Raw genomic sequence first — 20,024 nt, 5'->3', positions numbered from 1 at the left:
AAACTCGTACGAGTATTCCTGCTGACCCGAACGATAAAAGCCTGAACTTGATAGAACTTTGTACAATGCATAATAGATACTCGTACGATATTTTGTAGAGGCTTGTATGGACGAAACCTGAGAAATAAAAAAAAGAAGATTTTGAGGCTGAAAGATTAAATTCTGAGCCCCACGGTGGGTGCCAAAAATGTGTGTGTGAAAAGTGGACTTGTATCTATATCTGGAATACACAATACTTCAATAAGTCATTAATTGCATGGTTAGTAAATCAATCAACAATGAATAATAAACCATCACAAAGGGACCTATTGCCTTCTAGTAGATGCGAGTTTAGTCTTGCTCTCAGATTTCCATATGCAATACCAGTGACTAGACGACATCTAAACGAAGGATTTAATCTATATGAGTATGAAATTGAGCTAAATGAATGCAATATTTAAGCTAGATGTGCATGATTAATCTAACATGATTTAAGCAATATTAAGCTAGATGATTTAATAAGTATGCAATAACTAATATGTAATATCTTAATGCATAGACCTCAATGAACCTAGAGCAAAAACAACATGATAACAATATATTCTCCAGGATCCTTGATTAGGAGATGAGAAACTGAATTTATAGAAAATTCAAAAAGAAACTAACGACTGAGATCAAATGATGATGAGCGGTCAAGATTTCCCAAAAGAAGCACAATCCAAGTGAATTGATGTGATTGGCTGCTTTTCTTAGTTTTAAAGGAAATTGAACTAAAATTAAAGTAAAATCAGAAAAAAAAAAATTGATTTATTCTCTATTTCATTCAATTTTGAGATTTAATTGTTTTAATTGCTTTCTTTGAGAATTTTTTAATTTTTAATTTGATTTTCAAGATCATCTCCATTTGATTTCTTTTCAATTTTTAATTCTTTTTTCCCAATTAATTCCTTTTTTGAATATGTAATGGCAAATTGATTTATTTAATTAAATATAGTAGGATATTCAATAAAATAAATAAGATAATTGTTTAAAAATGATTTACTTGAAATGATTAATTAATTAAATATTTATTTAATTAATTCAGAGTAATTAATTTGCCACGTGTCATTGATGATTTAAGAAATTAATTGTGTGATCAAGATTAATTTAATTGCCTTTGGTTAGGACCTTGGTGATGTTGTCGAGATTAGGGGCCCATGGTTTAGGTGACCATTTTTAGGGTATTACATTAACCAGTACATCAAATCCAACTGCTCCCTTTCCTGAAAATTATCCTATATTATGGGATTTAATTGACATGAACCTTCCCAACTTTATAAATGCAACGAACTCTCCAACTAGCTCATTACCCCTTGACTTATCTGCTCCTATGAGTTTTATTTCAGGCATCCCACCACCAATTATGAGAATGCATATTGCACATCATCTCCAAGTTAACACAGTAGCAATGGATATGGCAGTCCAACCCCAAGCCAAGTGACTAGCACTTAACTACCAATATCAGGGGCTGAGAACATGCTTCTCATTGCATCCCCAAGGGTCCAACCTGCATCACCTGCTTCTTCTTTTCCTATTTGGTTTGCATGATATATACCGTGGACAATGGACAATGGATCCATCTTTGTTTTTGTTGGTTTTAAGACCTATAGTACTTGATGTGAGTGGCATCAACTACAATTATCGCAACTTTTTTTGTTTTATTCCAAATGATTTATATAGTGGACAGTGGACAATGTATACATCCTTACTTTTTTTGCTTTTATTTGTATATGCAAAAACGACTATATGTACAACTGAAATCAATAGTGCAATTACGAGTTTCCAATACTACAATAGTGTAAATAATGTGTTTTGAATGTTGCATTTTGGCAATTATGTGTTATTAATAGTGCAAAAATGCAACTTCAATATTACATGTCGTGTATATATGTGTTACCAATACTACAATGCTGGAATAGCGCAATATTGTAATTTCAATATTGCAATAATGCAGTAACATATCCTTAAAAACTTCCATGACATAACCTATAGATGGACTGAAAAAACCATGCTTAACACCTAAAAAGAAAATGGACATCCCATCAATGAAGGCACAATGTTCTCAATCCATGGGCACTGCAAATGGTCTGACTTGGTGTTCTCACTTCTTTGTCACACTGAACATGTTAACATGATCAACGATAATAAAATCTACCATGGGCATACATATTTGCATTTCAGGTGTAGGCATGGTGTTCTCAATCCATCTAAATTGCAGTCATCTCGACCTATCTTATCAATACTGCAATAGTGCAAAAAATGTGTTTTGAACGGTGCAATAATGCAATTACGTTCTACCAATACTACACTACTGCAATATTGCAATATTGCATCTCATGCAATTATGTGTTACCAATACTATAATACTGCAATGGTGCATTATTGTCTTTACAAACCATTGCAATAATGCATGGACACCTTCTTGACCAACTTTTCCATTTTTACCACCCCACGCCACCCTACGCTCTTTCTCTTACTCACATTAACTTTGAATCGATTCACCTTACCGCCATGACATAGGTCACCCTTCTCAATCAAGATGGCATTGAATGCACCTACTTTTAAGCCTTTCCTTCCCAACTTTCCTTTTGTTTTTTCCCACTTCTAGTTCTCGAGTCTTAGAGAGTACAAAGCAAATTGTGTTCACCCAACCATCAAAACATGCTCACCTTAGCTACCACTATCCCTTCCACTATGAATCAGTAGTGCAATGAGAACACACAACCATTTGAAGGTCTATTGGTGTTGATTTGTGTTGCACGACTCACCTATTCATTTTGAATGGTTGAGTGCAACACAATTCAACAACAAAAAGGATTCATATAGTAGCATGCCCTCATTGATAAGACCAAATACCAATGTGGTATGTGATTTTGTATAAGTATTAGAAGATGTTATAAGTGTTGTCATAATGCCTATAATTGTAATTGAACTCATCTACACTTTACATGTTTACGATCTCACGCACATATTGACCCCACTCCCCTAGGCATTTGTAGGGCCATGTCTATGAAATATCTCAAACTAAGAATCAATATAATTGAGATGCTCCCATGTTGAGGAAAAAGAATGATATGAAACATGTAAACAAACCACGAGGATGTAAATCAACTTAATAAACAAATATGCAACATATCTGAATATACACAAACATGTAACATAATGCAACATAACTAAATATCTCTGAATTGATAGAATGCAACATCGTTCAATACACAACTAAAGATTTCCTATGATGTAATGATGTAAAACATCGTTCTTTGTCATGCAACATAACTGAAAATGTAAAGTACTAAGTACTAAGGGTCTCACAGAGTATGACTAAGTTTACATACAACATTATTTGAAAGTTTTTATAGTATTACATTATGTTGCATTTGTACAATTCAGTCTAAATTGGTACAATACAACATAATTGAATACTATATAACGTTTTGTATGATGTTAGGATGTAAAACACGGCCAAATCATACTCACTTTAAACACTACCAAATTACAATCATAGGAGCTACATGTATGCATAGGTATATATTAATGTATAATTTATAAGAAACTAAATAAACAATGTTAATGTGAAGCAGTAAGGTTCTCTATATTTGTGGGTTCTTTTGGACTATTCAAGATAGGGCATGCACATAAAGGCTCTCAGATCATAAAAACCATATTTTATTATGCAAGTTTGTACATTATGCGAAAGCATTTTTAATACTAAATTATGTTTCATATTTACAAATCATACTAAATTGGCAGAATGAAACATAATTTTGTACTAAAAATGGTTTTATATGATGAAAATATTACAATTAAATTTTGGTATGTATCCACAATTCTATCAGACATGGAAGAATGCTACATAATTGAATGCCATGTGGACCCCATAACCTTATTTTTTTGCCCTCCATCTGGATTGCTGATTAGACAAGCCACTTGTATTATTTTTTTGCCATTTATGTTGTGTTTGCCACATGTTCTAACCTCATTTGTCCACCATGTCAAAAAACGCCCCAAATTGTGCGTTGTCCAAAACATGCGCATGCCCACCTTGTAAGCCTACCCCTACAATATCCTGTATCTGTTAGGGTGGATGCGTGGAATCCAATCGCATGGCCACCTTAATGACTGACACAAAATAGAATTAAAATTACAATTGAAATTCCAATTGCATTTCTAACTGCAATTGGAAGTCGAATTGGAACCCCAATTGGAATTCCAATGATACTTGTTTGTCCAATTGGAATCCCAATTACATTTGAGTTTGGACAAGAAATTTGTGTATATGTTCATATATGTATGGACACATACATATATTGAGATACATTAAATTGATTGTAAATTGACTATAAATATTGAAGTGCATATGAACACGTGGCCACCTTAAGAACCAACAAAAAATAGAAAATTAATAGTCATTATAGTCATTATCGAACATGAAACTATCCCTAAATGTTCACATGCATATCCTTACAAGATTAAACCATATTCTCAATTATTTATTTATATTTTTAAAGCCAATTGGGCAAGGGTTGGATAATATAAATAATCTCAAAAAGAGAACCTCAATTTGTTTAATTTCAAAGATAAATTGAATATTTGTGGCCTTGATCTTGTGATCAAATAGTGGACATTGAATAGAGTTTAGCCTTTAGTGGAGGATTCTATTTTTTATGACATCTTAAAAAAAGGCTCTTACAAGAGGACTAAAAATTGGAATTCCAATTATCATTGGACATTGTATCTATATGGACATTGTACCTAGATGGACATTGTATCCATAGAAGGGGCCATACAAATAAATATTTTGGCCCTCAATAACTACATTAAAAGACTAGCATATTATAAAAGAATTAACATTTCAACAAATTTGCTATCTGCCTAATATATAAAGCTAAATGTTATTAAATTATGGCTTTCAAAAGCCTTTCCCATCTGTAATAACTATAAATTGACTGTAAATATACATATATTGAGCTGCAGTAAATAGACTATAAATTGACTATAAATATTGAGCTGCATTTGAACACATGGCCACCTTAATAACCAACACAAATAGAATTACAATTACAATTGGAATTCCAAATGCAATTCCAATTGTATTGGAGCCCCAATTGGAATTCCAATGATAAATTGTTTGTCCAATTAGAATCCCAATTACAATTGAGTTTGGACAAGGAATTTGTGTTTGTGTGTATAATAGTGTGCGTGTGATCCACGGTGTAGAGAGAATTAGCTAATAACAAGCAGTCACGTGTGACCATTTGGAAATCCAAAAGACTAATAAGGCAAGGTTGGGATGACTAAAAATCATAACATGTGAACCTCACGTGACAATGAAATTATGCACAGATAAAAGACACCTAGGATAGTGAGAAGAATAAGGCATGATGGAAGGTCAAATTTGAAGTCCCCCAAAAAGGCTGCGGTTAGATTCATGAGATGCAGACCTCAAAAAATAGCAAGTGGTCTAATAACAAATCCTGACCGAATCCAATTTGATATTTAGGAGGACAATGGAGAAAAACGTTATCCAAGGGCTCATATTTAGGTAAATGTGCAGAAAAGACAGGGGGGCGATGGCATGTCCATAAATTAGGACAAAAGTAGAGGAAATCCACACAAGTTTAGGTAGTGGTAATTGTGAAGAAGCCCATAACACAAAAATGGCAGAAGTGTTTGGGGTGAAGTGCATATGTGCATCACAAGTGGTAACTAATGAGACACTTGAGGCGCAGGTTGAAAGATTATTTCAGAAAGTTGAGGAGAAGGAGAAAATGACAGTGATCCAGATTTTGGGTGTCGATTTCTGGTCAAATGAGCACGTCCATGATGGGCAAGTGTATGAGAGTTTGTTTGATCCCATAGTTCAAATTTTGGGACATGATGTGTAGACATATGGCATTGTCCATTGTATGGTTAGAGAGGAAAATGCTATAGGCATGAAGATGGCCTTAGAAACTTTAGAAACTGTCCCTGAATCAGGTATAATGGTAGGATATTTTGATCTCAATGTGGAAGGGAAAAAAAACAAAAATGGAAAAGGCTTGGAGGCTTTTCAAAAATGGTGTGGGAAAAGCGTACAATCTAGATGAGTTTGATGCTTTCATGGAATCAAACAAGGATGTTCTCCCTGGACAAATGATAGGTAGGGTAAAAGAAATGTGGGAGGACATTAAATATCTGTATCACTAAATTCCCCATATGTTAGACTTATCAGTAGTTATGTGTTAGACTTATGTGGTAGTTATATATTCATGACTGCACTATGAGCAGTTTATGAGACTCTATATTAGCAGTTTTTGTATGCTATGAAGCGTATGAGACTCTATATGAGCAATCTATGAGACTCTATATGAGCACTTTACGAGACTCTGTATTAGTAGTTTATGTTTTTGTTTATGTTTTTGGAATGGCTCAATTTGTTTATGTTAATAATAATTCTCTTATTAATACAACATTTAACTATGTTTCTGTTAATAGTAATTGTCATGTAAATACAATAGTTTGGGATGTTTTTGTTTTATGTTTATGTTTATATTTATGTTAAAAACCAATTCTTCTATGTTCAAAAGTAAAATGTATAATGTTGATAGTAATTACCTTATTACTACAACAATTAACCATAACAATGAACCCTTATTAATTGTTATGGTAAAATGTTGGTAGTAATTCTCATATTACTACAACAGATAACCATAACAATGAACCCTTATTAATTGTTATGGTAAACTGTTGCTAGTAATTCTCATATTACTACAATAGATAACCATAACAATGAACCCTTATTTCATCCAGAGTGCCAAACCTAAACATACTATTTAAAATAAAGGAAAACAAGTGTGTTCCAATGTTTCCATTTTGTGCACCTATCTATTGGGTAATTCTATCATTCCCACAAAGCCTTTCTACCAATTCTATCCCCTAACCTTAAATTGGTGGATAATTATGTACCCCCTAAAACCCTTGTCCTCACTCCTCCCCCCCTTTCTCTTATACAAATTCAATAACATAAAATTAGACAAAAAAAAAAAATTCTACTTATACATTGATATATATATCTAAAATTGGACATGTTGGAACCGACAGTTCGTGATCACGATGAACAAAATGAGAAAATGGCCACGCGAAAACATTTGATTGAATGAGTAACAATTTTTTCGCCAACGGGAAAAATGTTGCCCTAATAAAACCGTAGGGAATATTGAAAAACCGAGGTAGGATTTTCTAGGGACCCCTCTTGTTGCCCCATAGGTTCAAACGGATCATTCGCAGGTGCCACGGATTCTAAGTTAGGGCCCATCAAAGTTTGACAATTTTTAGCACTTAGGGTGCTCAAGGGACGACGTCGGTAGGGTATGACCCCAAGCGTTCGACCGAGTGGGGGGGAAAAATAGGAGAATGCATAGGGTAATAATGCCTAACTAGACATGTCAGAACCGACTGTTCATGATCACGATGAGCAAAATGAGAAATTGGCCACGCGACAACATTTGATTGAATGAGACTGACGATTTTTTTGCCAACTGAAAAAATGTTGCCGTAATAAAACCGTAGGGAATATTAAAAAACCAAGATAGGCTTTTGTAGGGACCCCTCTCATGGCCCTGTAGGTTCAAATGGATCATTCGCAGGTGCCACGGATTCTGAGTTAGGGCCTGTCAAAGTTTGACAAATTTTAGTAGTTAGGATGCTCAAGGGATGACGTCGGTAGGGTATGACCCCGAGCGTTCGACTGAGTTGGGAGGGGGGGATAGGAGCATGCATAGGGTAATAGTGACTAACTAGACATGTCAGAACCGACGGTTTGTGATCACAATGAGCAGAACGAGATCACGACGAGCAAAATAATCTTGACCAATTTTGCCAATATGAGTAACCTATGAGTAGACATAACAAATATTGGTCTAGATGACCTTATTACATAAAAAATGATTATATTTCACCTTATTTACATTGAGAATCCATCAAAACACTTGTCTTCCAAATTTGACCCCGTGGAGGCCTGATGAGCAAGGAGGTCATTAAATTTGGTGAAGTTGCCAAAGGCAACCAAATTTAACACTTACGATTTATATGAAATGATTATATATAATCTGAAGATTATGCAAACAACACTTACGATGAAATGAAATGAATTGTATTGTTCATTAAATAACCATCATTAACCATTGTTAATTATTGGATTGAAGATTAAAGTTTAAAATGATAACACCATGCACACATGAGCAACAATTTATATGATCAAATATCAACTTATATATATATATATATATATATATATATATAATGAAAATGTCAAATGATTACAAATGTATGTCCATATACAAGATATATATGCTAACTAGACATGTAAGCATCCCAAAACTATCTATAACATCCTAAGCCACTGATGGATATCAAAATTGATCCTCTTTGCCGCACTGCTCGGCTTTGAAGGATTCTGCACAAGAAAAAACAAACCATGATTAAGATTAGTTATATTATATAACTCACATTCAAAAAGTTAACATAAAAATGAATTATAATTGAACTATTCTTGTTTGCCTCATCTCCATGTTTTCTCTTCGGCTTTGGAGGACTCTTGATGTATGTCTTCGGTAGAGGAGGTATGTTTTCAATAATTTCATACACAACCTACACATGTTCACAAACATGACATTGATACAAGTTAGCATATAATTGTCATTGATAATAATGAATTATATTTACTAAACACAAAATAAAATATACACACATGTACTTGAGGCATGTCTTCTTCTTCTTCTTCTTCTTCTTCTTCTTCATCTTCAGGTATAGTGGGCATAGTCAACAAGGATGTGAAGCCAAGAATTGTCTGTACATATACACAACAAGTATGTGAAACTATCAATCTATGTTTAGACGTGTATAATCATTATAAGTTATTTAATCTATTAATTCAATCATATTTGCATTCAATTACCTTTCCCTTGTCTCCACTGCACTACCAGATCCTGAATCACACAGCCTCGCACTCATGCTACTTGTGCCCTACAAGAGTAAAATAAGACATACATGCAAGTTACTACATAATCTAATTAATACCAATATAAATAATGAGCATGTATGTACAATAAAATACAAACGATTAGGTGCAATAATATATGTACTATAAAGCTATCAAGGCCAAATGAAATGGCCATCAAGGTGCCCTCCTTGATCTGTGTCAACTCCTCCTCTGTCATCAACTGTTAAATAGATCATGTAAATAAAAATTAGTACTTAATATTATCTAGATTATAAATATTCATTTAAAATGTAGAATGAAATATGAAAATAAAAATCTTACCACTACATCATCAATGTATGATGAAGGTGTCTCCTCGCCTCTAGCATGTGAGGACTATCCAGGGTATCCTCTAGTCCCTCTCATAACATCTGGTGCATCATGCATCTCATGCACCTCATAATTTGTAGTGTATGCAGGAGGATCAATAGGCTGTCTAACTGGACCCAAGCATAGGTGCCCACACATGACACAACTACACAAATGTGTGGAGCCGAGGAGGACGTGTCAGCGCCACCGGATGCACCGCTACCATCAAAAGTAGGCAGAGGTACTGCCCCAGCTTGAGAAACCAAAAGGCTACTCAAAGAGTGAATAGTTGATATGGTCTGTGATGCCGCCTCATAGATGATATCTGGATGCTACACTAGAGGTGGGGGTTTAACAGGAGGAGGGGGGACATATGGGCCCTGGACTACTCTGACTGCCCCAGGTCTATTTTGGGGCATACCTAAACCCACACCCTAGAAAGATTGGATGTCAAATTAGTTCACATGTTTTCCTAAAACAAACTCAGCATACAATTTTTTGATGAAGTAGAAGGGGACATCAAGATTGTTGTTGGGTGGTTTATCGAAAACTATCCACCAACGATCCCAAATTTTTTTCACAATATCATCATTTGTGCATCATTTAATAGAAAGTTTTATTTTTTAGGGGTCTACGAGTTGACCAGTGTGGGGATTCACAAACAATGCGGCGATAGCGGCTTTAGATATCTCGCGATCTTTGATCTCCTTATAGGACAAGCCATCTGCATATTGTTCCCTCATAAAATATCACCACAAAAGAGGGACATTGTGCTCCTGAGTGATGATTTCTATACTCTTTATGGTGGATGTGAGGGGATCAAACATTGGGTTCAGGCGAGGGATCCTACAATGGACATCTGCAATCCCCCTCAATTGGTTCAAATTTTATGCAATTAAATCTTGAATTGAGGGGGGGTTTAGCAAAGGAGGGTTTTGTGTAGGAGGGTTTGGTTGTTGCGGTTGTGGTTGATCAATGTTTTCACTGTTATCCCCCATTTTTAACTTAATTGAATGTAAACAATTGAATTTAGTTAACAAATTTGAACAAATTTGTATTTGATTTAAAAAAACCTAGTTTTCATGAAAAAACATATTTTGAATGAAAAAACAAATAAACATTAAAAAATGCAAAAAATTGAATGAAAATGATGAAAAACAATAAAAATCCTACCTTTTATTGGATTTTTTTGCAAATTTGGGTCACAAAATCGGATATCGGATTTGATAAAATTCACGTAGCCCATGGTTGAAAAATAACCCACGGGCTGTCACAGTCCACTTTTGTTGTCTCAGAAAATCGGATATCCGATAAAATCGGATATCCAATTTTTATAGTTAAATTATATTAAAATAACATTATATTAGATTATATTAGATTATATATTATGTATTATATAATATATAATATATAATATATTATTATATATATTATATATTATATAATATAATATAATATAATATATAATACGTATTATATTATATATTATATTATTATATAATACATAATATATAATATATAATATAATATAATATAATATATATTATTATATTATATTATATATTATGTATTATTATATTAATATATATTATTATATTATATTATATATTATGTATTATTATATAATATAATACGTATTATATAATATATTATATTATATTATATTATATATCATATAATATATAATTTAATATAATAATATATTATATATTATATAATATATAATGTAATATAATAATATTATATAATATATAATGTAATATAATAATATTATATATTACATATTATATAATATATAATTTATTTTTTATTTTAAAATTACCTATAAAAATCTGATAACTGATATTCTCGAATATCCGATTTCATCAGATATTCGATTTGCCTAGGTGTTTACCATGCCAAGGTGTACTGACACCCAGGCCAAGCAAAAAGTGAACATGTTTTTTTGCATTTTTAGGCGATTGGAAAAGGTTATTTTTTTCACATCGCCACTTTTTGGCCCCCCATGATCCTGCACTAATCACTATATTTATACTAATCTGATATATGACCTTTACAAGGTTGGAAACACAGGCAAAGGCTACAATTTGTTTGTACACATGATGGAGTTTGGTCCTCTACCCAATGAAGTGACATTTAATGCAATTATTGATGGACTGTGCAAAAATGGCAAGATGGATAAGGCATGGGATTGTTTTCATATCATGTCCAAAAACAGTTTACAACCAAATGTAATTACTTATAGTTCTTTGATATGTGGACTTTGCAAACTACATGAGGTGGATAAGGCTCAAAAGTTGTTCAAAGAGATGCTAAGGAGAGGTTGCTCCCTAGATGTTGTTACCTACAACATTATAATTGATGGTTTGATTCAGAGTAACAGGGAAAAGGAAGTATTTACACTTCTTTCTGACATGGAAAACAAGGGACATCCTCCTAATGTGATTACATAGAGTACACTGATATGTGCATTTTGTAGAACAGGAGACATGAAAATGGCAGGGAAGATGTTAGAGGAAATGGAAACGAGGAATTTGAAACCTAATGAAGTGGCATACACCACAATCATTGTTGGTTTGTGTAAGGCAGGAGATATTTCTAGAGCTCATTCACTCATGAATAAGATGCTCGATGAAGGCTTGACTCCTAGTGCAATCACTTATAGTTGTCTAATTGATGCCCATTGCAAAATTGGTGAAATAGATAAGGCCTTGAAGCATTTTTCAAACATGAAAGCGGTTGGTATTTCTCCAATTGTTGAAACCTATAATATATTGATTGATTTTTTCTGCAAGGAAAACAAACTTGACATGGTTTTCTCAATGTTGAATGAGATGATAATAAAGGATTTGGTTCTAGATGTTTTTACTTACGACAACTTATTCCACGACTTCAAGCAAAGACATGATCGTGTAAAAACATTTTGGTTGATGGATCAGATGAAGAAAGAAGGATGTGCTCCAAGTGATGCAATTGTCGGGACACTTAACTAGCTGGTTGATGTTGGTGAACAGAAAAAATTAAGTGACTTTGTAAATGATAATTCTTTTATCCCTTCTAAAGGAGCATAACTCACATGTCGTGGTAAGGGCTTGCCATATCTTTGGAGTGTCTGTCATTTTCAGGTTATTGTATCTAGAGTTGCTCTAGAGGGTGCTCTGCTAATTAAAAAAATTAGTTGTGAGTTACAACAATCCAGAGTTTTGAGCTTCTGTTTCAAGAGATGGCTTATGCTTCAATTTTTATTTTTATTTTTTTAAATTATTTATTTATTTTTCTGTAAATGATATCTTATTCTATGCTGACTTTTTAATATGCTCCTATAAAAGAATCCTAATGAGCAAAATATTATGCTTGGGTGAAGTTTAGTATGGGTATATCTAGCTTTAGGGAATCAAACATGATATTTGAAAATAGAAAGCAAATCATCATTGTCAAAAGTCAGTATATCTTGGCATGGATGCATTGTATGTCTTTATACTTTTATTTATAACTAAATTGATTGGTGTACCTTTGTAATTTTGTATTCTTATCTGAAATTTTTTCAGCAAAAGCCAAGTGCGGCCATTCTTATTATTTACATCATCTTTGTTTGAGAGAAAACAAAATTGAAACCTTTTTTTTTTACAATTAAGTAGTCTAGTTTTGAAGTGTCCATATTTTGACGAGTAATATTATCTTTGAGTTGTAATGTTTATGGAATTTTTTTTTCTTGTATCAATATTTTGGATCACCCTCTTCGATTCATTATCAAAAAGAGATTTTTCTAGTAGATTTTAAATCTAGATTCTTATAAAAAGAATAGAGGAGAGCATAACACATAAAAATGAAATTGTCACATTCTCATACACCATATTTTATTTATGTGTTAATTGTCTAATGATATAATTTGGACTAAGATAAAGACTCTAATGCGTGAAATTTTTGAACCCTTGTACAGAGTCAATGAATTATGCTATAGACTTAATATTATTTTTGGTAGAAAATCAATTTTACTTAAAGAAAGTTAATTCCAAATTTTACAAAGGGATTTCTAAAGAACGTCATTTATCAAAATAAGCTAGGCTCATAAGGGGTTATTACAAAACCATTTAATAACATTACCAAAATTATAACTCCAACCAAGATATGTCATGCCCTTTCTTATCCAATTACATTTTTTCTAACATATCATCTCGAATAAGCTTTAATTTTTTTGTGATTTAATAGGATCCAAATCTCCCTAATCGACAACATTCTAATTATTTTTCTCTCAAAAGACCATTTTGTCAAACAATCAACCACCTTGTTCTATTATATATAGTGTTAGAATCCAAGAACATTGAGAGGGGGGGAGGGGGGTGAATTAGTGTTCTACCAGAATGTTCAATTTTAACCTTATTAAAACATGCATTCACCAAATGGTATACCGACACATATAGAATTGAAAGAAGTAAAGCAACCAATAACCCAATCGAACAAATGAACACTATAACAAATAGAATTATACATGGAAAAACTCAAAGAGGAAAAACCACGGTGGGATTTGTGACCCACAATATCAATCCACTAGCCATATGAAAAGATATTACAAAATATATGGGCCTGCACTTGCAGGAAGGCTTACAACCTAGAGCACACTGCTCAATCACAAAAGGAGCCTCATTGACTACATACAAATCTAGAGTACAATCCAAAGAAATGATTGAGCTGCAATGATAGCATCTTCTATGCCTGAATATAGTTCCAGTTAAGCTTTGTCTATTCCGGTATGAAACCCTAAACCCTTACCGGAATACCCCTTACATAAACTTCACATTACAAGACATTATTATATTCTCCTATCCTTCCATATTCCATATCCTACATCTTACATATTCCATATTCTACATCCTTCGTATTTTAAAATGATCTAACCAACTGACCTATATACCCCTTTACAATTCATCATACCTTATGTCGGCTTATAAAGATAATTACAATATGAATATACATGTAGGCTCAATAACATAAACACATGAATATAAAAAACAATTGTCGATGTTGGATCTCCCAAATGATGTTGGCCTCCAATACCGATAACCTGAATGTGAACCATGTCGGCTTGCATTGCTGATAACCAAAGAATTCCTTCCAACTTGTTGGTGCCAGTGAAGTGTCTATCGGTACGCAACTAATCCAAAATTTGAAGTCGGAACAAGATGCCATGTTGCCATCAATGACAACATATTGAAACCAACCAATTGAGTGTCAATTTCCAACAATCTCCCCCTTTGGCATTGATGGAAACACTCATGTGAAAAATGAGCATGGTTTCCATCTGTCAATTTCATCCTGAGCCTACTCCCCCTAAGCTGAATATTCATCAATGATCATAATAAATAATACTCCATATCTCCCGAATATTTTTCACCTATACTCCCTCTTTGACATCAATGCAAAAAATACCAAAAACTAGGATGAAGAATGAAAGACTGTAAAATGAATCTCCTAAAATACCTTACGGGAGCTGAATATATTTGAAAATATCCAGATAGGTGATGAGGAGGTAGAATAGAAGTTGGTCTTCTTTGAGGTTGGTGGGCTTTTGTTCCCAATGTTCTTCCCAAATCAATCCCTAGGCACAAATGGGATTCTTCTAAACCTTTCTCCTATCTCCTCCTCTCTATTCAACACTGCTTGCACCCTATTATATTGGATACCACTCCTCCTTACCTTCCATGCTAAGGCATTCAAGTCTGAAATGAGGTCCTCTTGAGTGTCACCAAAAATGAACAAGTTTGGTTGTCCAACTGGCTGAATCTCCTCTCTTCCAAGAATGGGCAACTATTGGAGAACCATGGTTTACCTAATCTTATTTGCCCCTTTAAGGATTTAAATCATATTAATCTATTGATTGAGCATCTAGATAGGTCTGCAAAGTATGATGACTGTCCTTCACCTTTCAAGAATGAAAATTTCCAAATTGGATGCAAAGAACGTTGGTTTACTCAAGGCAACTTCTAGGTTCAAATGGTCATTTTGATCAAATGAATTAATGGAATGCTGAGGAGATTGTAGTAGGGTGTCTTAGGTCTTAACTTATCAGTTTTGATGATTTAAAACCATCACTTACTCCTCCTTCCTTACCGATTTCATGAAATTGTCAAATTTGCTCCAAAAAGGCTACTAGAATTAGCCCTAGTTTTTAATGAAAATTGTTCACCCTGCTCAATCTGTTAAACTTCATGACAAACCCTTGGAGATGTGATCAATTGATGATGTAAAATCAAATATTTTTTCTATGGCAAGTATTGTACGGACTGTTTGAGGACTGTCCCACAAAATGGGCATTTTTCAAGGGTTTTTGAGGGTTCTAGTGAGGGTTTGCAATTTACAAGTCTTCCTCATGATAGTAGACCAATTTAAATGCTTCAAACCTTAATACAACATATACAAAACACTTTCAAGGATTTAGACCTCATCTACTAATATTGTCATTATGTCAAACAAATGTCATATTGCTGCATTTTCTCAGAAATAACAGTCTAAAGGACTGGGACAACGATGTTTTCAAGGTTTTGCATACTTTGTTAACATTAATAAAGCAAATACAATGAAAGTATATCACATATGGATGCAACAATGTCTTGACAGTAGTTGGAGCAACCTGCAAACAAGTAGGAAAGGATTTTTTTCTTGACTGTTGGTCATTTACCCGCCTTACTGCACTTTGACAGTATCAAAACAATTATAACTTTCTTTCTTTGTTTGATTTACTTCCTCAATCTGTCCATGGCCTCCAAATAGGTGTTAATGGCATGATAGAATAATGCATATAACCTCTCCAAAGAGCTTGTAAGTTTGAACACTCAAAAGGATGCCACAAAGTATGACAACATTATATGACTGTGACAAAGAGTACACTGTTCTAGGATCCTTATTTAGGTCCTTTACAATCAAATTGTGTAACTTGTCATATTAACATGAAAACCACTTTGAAAATACATTTCCATGATGCAATAAAGAGGAATCCATCATTCCACACTATCCACTAGGGAGGTTGGCAATGAGGTTTTATCCATGAAACAGTGACACACTGTTTTTACAATCTGATTACACCTTTGCTTCTTGCAACCAACCAAGTCATGAGAGAGAAAAGGATGGTAAAATACAATTAAGACTCTTGCCAACTCAAGTCTTCTTCAACATATCAAAGTACAGTGCTATGAACAACAAAGTACCATTCAAACAACTTTAAGGATACCCAAGCCAAGTTGCTCACTCCACATACTTGCCATGGGTTTACAAACACCTGTGCATAGTTAGAAAAGGAAAATAGATGTATGATACAGTATGTACAGAGGGTCCAACAAATTTCCTCAAAGCCATGGATGAAAAGACCTTGAAGAAACTAGTTGGACCATGAAAGACCTTCCATTTGAACCACAAAACAATGCCTTTCCTAAGAGTATTTCAAATAAAACTTGTTCCAATCACTACTAAAACATCAAAGGAGATCACATCAATCAAAAACAGGAGCAGTACGGACTCATGGAGCCATGGTACGGACTGTACTCTAAAAAGTGCAGAAAACTAGTTAAAAACTCACAAAATACAAGCACAAACAAGTATTTCTCTTATTTTTCCAACATGAACTGCACATACAATGATTGGAACATGGTTTTTATATATGTGCCAACTTTTTGAAGCCTTTGTATGGACAGGTACAGGCTGGAACTAACCAAAACCACCAAAAGTCATTTTTTGCACTTTTTGACAGCTTTTTGACAACTTTTGTTGCTCAAAAAGTTGCATTTTGACTCCCGGTGACTTGGCACTCAAACCAATGACTCAACATCATTAGAAACACTAAATAAACATTCTCTAATGCCTTTCAAGGCTTTACAACATCAAAAATTCAAAAATGCTCATTTGGACCCAAAATTGACAATTTTTGGCCCACTGAGAAAAAAAACAAAATCTTGGAAACTCTTAACACAAATGAGTTCCAAACCTTATTACACCACAAAACAAACCTATTAAACCTACTAGAATAATAAAATAAACACACATGCTTAATTTGCAATAAAATGTTATACCTGCTAGGATTTGAGCATTCAGGTGCTCAGGTGCTCCTGCACCAATAGGCCTGCTCCAAAATCTCTAGATACGTATCCCAACGTCATTTGAAAGTGTCGTAAATAGATACAAGTCCATTTAGCATATAAGCATATGACTCTTTCTCATTAAGCTCTGCCGGTGTTGGCTTACCAACCATATCTATACACTCCTTATGTACACTTAATGAATCCAACTGGGGACTCACCAAACCTCTAAGAACTCCAACTCTCCTTATGATTTTATCGTTTTCCCTCTCAAGAGCTAAAAATCGGGCTTCCAAAACCAAAATTTGACCATCTATAGATGTAGTTAAAGAATTTGATCCATCAAAAGAATTAACTATACCTACAATCTCTTCGTGAATATCCTTAATCATTTTATCTGTCTCAGCTGTGAGTAAACTTGTATTACAACATACTCTATAAATATTAGTACACTTCCTTAATGCATTATCTATCAACTTCAACTTATCATTAATCTCCTTCCTCTCAGGCTCAATCATTTGATCAAATGCAACTCTCTTTGCCTGTGTAAATCTCTCCAGTACCTGTCGATTTGATATTTGTTGTAAATACTGAAAGTCCTTTGAAATGTTCTCTGTGATTTTCTTAAGCTTGCAGGATGGGCTTGCTTCTTTGTCAAACTTTCACTTTGGGACAAGTCTATGCAAAACAATGATTTTCTGTGCATCCATCATCATGAGATCAGTAGAACTCATATCCGTTATGATTTTATTTTCAACCTGCGAGGTGTCAATTGACAACAATGATGGACTCATAAATGGTTTCCTATCGGATTCCCCTTTCTTCTCCTTTGATGGTTTAACCTTTATAGCTTCCTCACTTGCATTGGTTGCTTCCCCACTTGGTGCAGTCTTAGTTACTGTCGGTTTCTCCTTTCTTCTCCTTTCATCTTTCCTAGGTTAATCAAGAATTCATCCAACATCCAACCACATAGATCTAACTTCTCATTATCCCTCATCATTTGATGAGCTGCATAAATGCACAAGCTAGAAACAGAATTCAGTCGGTTTGATTGTGTTACCTTGTAACCAATGACCATGCTTCCAAATCTGATATCTCCATCGGTGATAGTACTAATTCTCATTGATCGCTTGTATGATGTTGCACTAGTGATCTTGTTGACCAGATCATTAGAAACCTTCTTCTCAGGACATTTTCCAACCTTCGATAAACCAGTGATTGCCTGAATGGCCTCCTTTGAAATCTTATACAATTTGTCTAACCAGATAAAATATCCATGCACTCCACTCAAAACATATCTAATAATCTCATCTTCAAATTTTGGAATATCTAGAATGTCGGTAAACCCTAGATCCACAATATGCTGGTATTTGGGCTTAATATTTATTGAATCTCCCATTAACTCATTCATGTACATGCTCTTAATATCAGTTGTTCCCAAATTCTCAATATGATAGTGAATGTAATCTCTAACATCTTTGATGTACATGACTCATTCTGAGAGACGGGAAAAAGTGCCAACCGAATAATCCAGGGTAGCAATATGCAGATATCGCTTGAAAATAGGCATGGGACGGTCCTTGACCTCAACAACAGTACGATTTGCAATACACATAGGTTTAGATGATGATCCCGCTTCCATGATGAAAGATAAATACTTGTGAATAGATGCCGGTGAAAAACCCTAAAGACCTCTTCCAATCACTGGTGAAATCGCTCAAGAAGATATCGATCGCTCTGAATCACCTTAGACTTCCTCTCAATCACTCTGAATGCAAAGTGATAAAAAATAAAGTGAATTCATTCTTTTAACCTCCAAAATACCTTAATCTATCATTGATATGAATGACTTCTGGTGGAAGATACCGGATCTCAATCAAACATCTCCATGTTGAATAAGCATCTCCAATGTCTGAAACATCTTCCAGAACCTCTTCCCGGGGCATATGCACTATCTTCATGAATTTTTCCTACCCCTAAGGCACCTGCATTAGTTACCGTATGAACTTCTTGCTGGTGCAGGAGCAACCTCCTCTACCAGTTGAGTAACCAATGCATTTCCATCTGTTGATTGTTTTTCTGACTTCATGACCCATCTCTAGGTATGATCTTGTTGGATTTCATTAACCTTATCTTTCCCTTTCTCATTTGATCCTTCATTACCAATTGGTGGATTTCTGCTTCTACAGAACTTAGCAATATGTTCAACCTCATTACATGCATAACATGTAACATTGTTCTTTTGAATTGCTTTGCTAAAAATGGTATAATTGATTGACCTGCACTGATTAGCCATATGTCCAAATCTTCCACATGCAAAACATTTAACATTAATTTTGTACTTTTGTCTTATGACCATACTTATTACATTTAGAACATTGATCGGGAGCAGAATCAGGGTTCTGATTTGCTTTATTTCTAAATTGCCTAGCCATGTGACCAATTTTATTACAAACAAAGAATCTACCATTAAATTTATAAGCATTAAACTGGCTTACTAGTGCCTTATGGTTTTGATCTTCATTTGTAGTACCAAAATTATGTCCTTATTCAAATCCAAGTCCACTGGAATCTCCATACTTTCATTGTCTTTTCAATAATTCATCAAGTTG

The 20,024-nt window shown here is 34.0% G+C and overlaps 1 protein-coding gene across 1 annotated transcript in view; it reads left to right on the top strand.

Annotated features, from left to right (window-relative positions):
• LOC131869017 (pentatricopeptide repeat-containing protein At5g39710-like) overlaps positions 1-12,339 on the top strand; it is a 29,015-nt gene extending 16,676 nt beyond the window's left edge. Inside the window, exon 3 of the mRNA XM_059215714.1 lies at positions 11,831-12,339. Within this exon, the coding sequence (XP_059071697.1) occupies positions 11,831-12,339 (509 nt within the window). The remainder of the gene's footprint in view (positions 1-11,830) is intronic.
• The last annotated feature ends 7,685 nt before the right edge of the window (positions 12,340-20,024 follow it).

The sequence above is a fragment of the Cryptomeria japonica genome, chromosome 2 (assembly GCF_030272615.1).
Source record: "Cryptomeria japonica chromosome 2, Sugi_1.0, whole genome shotgun sequence".
Taxonomy (NCBI): domain Eukaryota; kingdom Viridiplantae; phylum Streptophyta; class Pinopsida; order Cupressales; family Cupressaceae; genus Cryptomeria; species Cryptomeria japonica.
The sequence above is the reverse complement of the archived record's forward strand: the minus strand, read 5'-3'. Positions and strand labels throughout refer to the sequence as shown.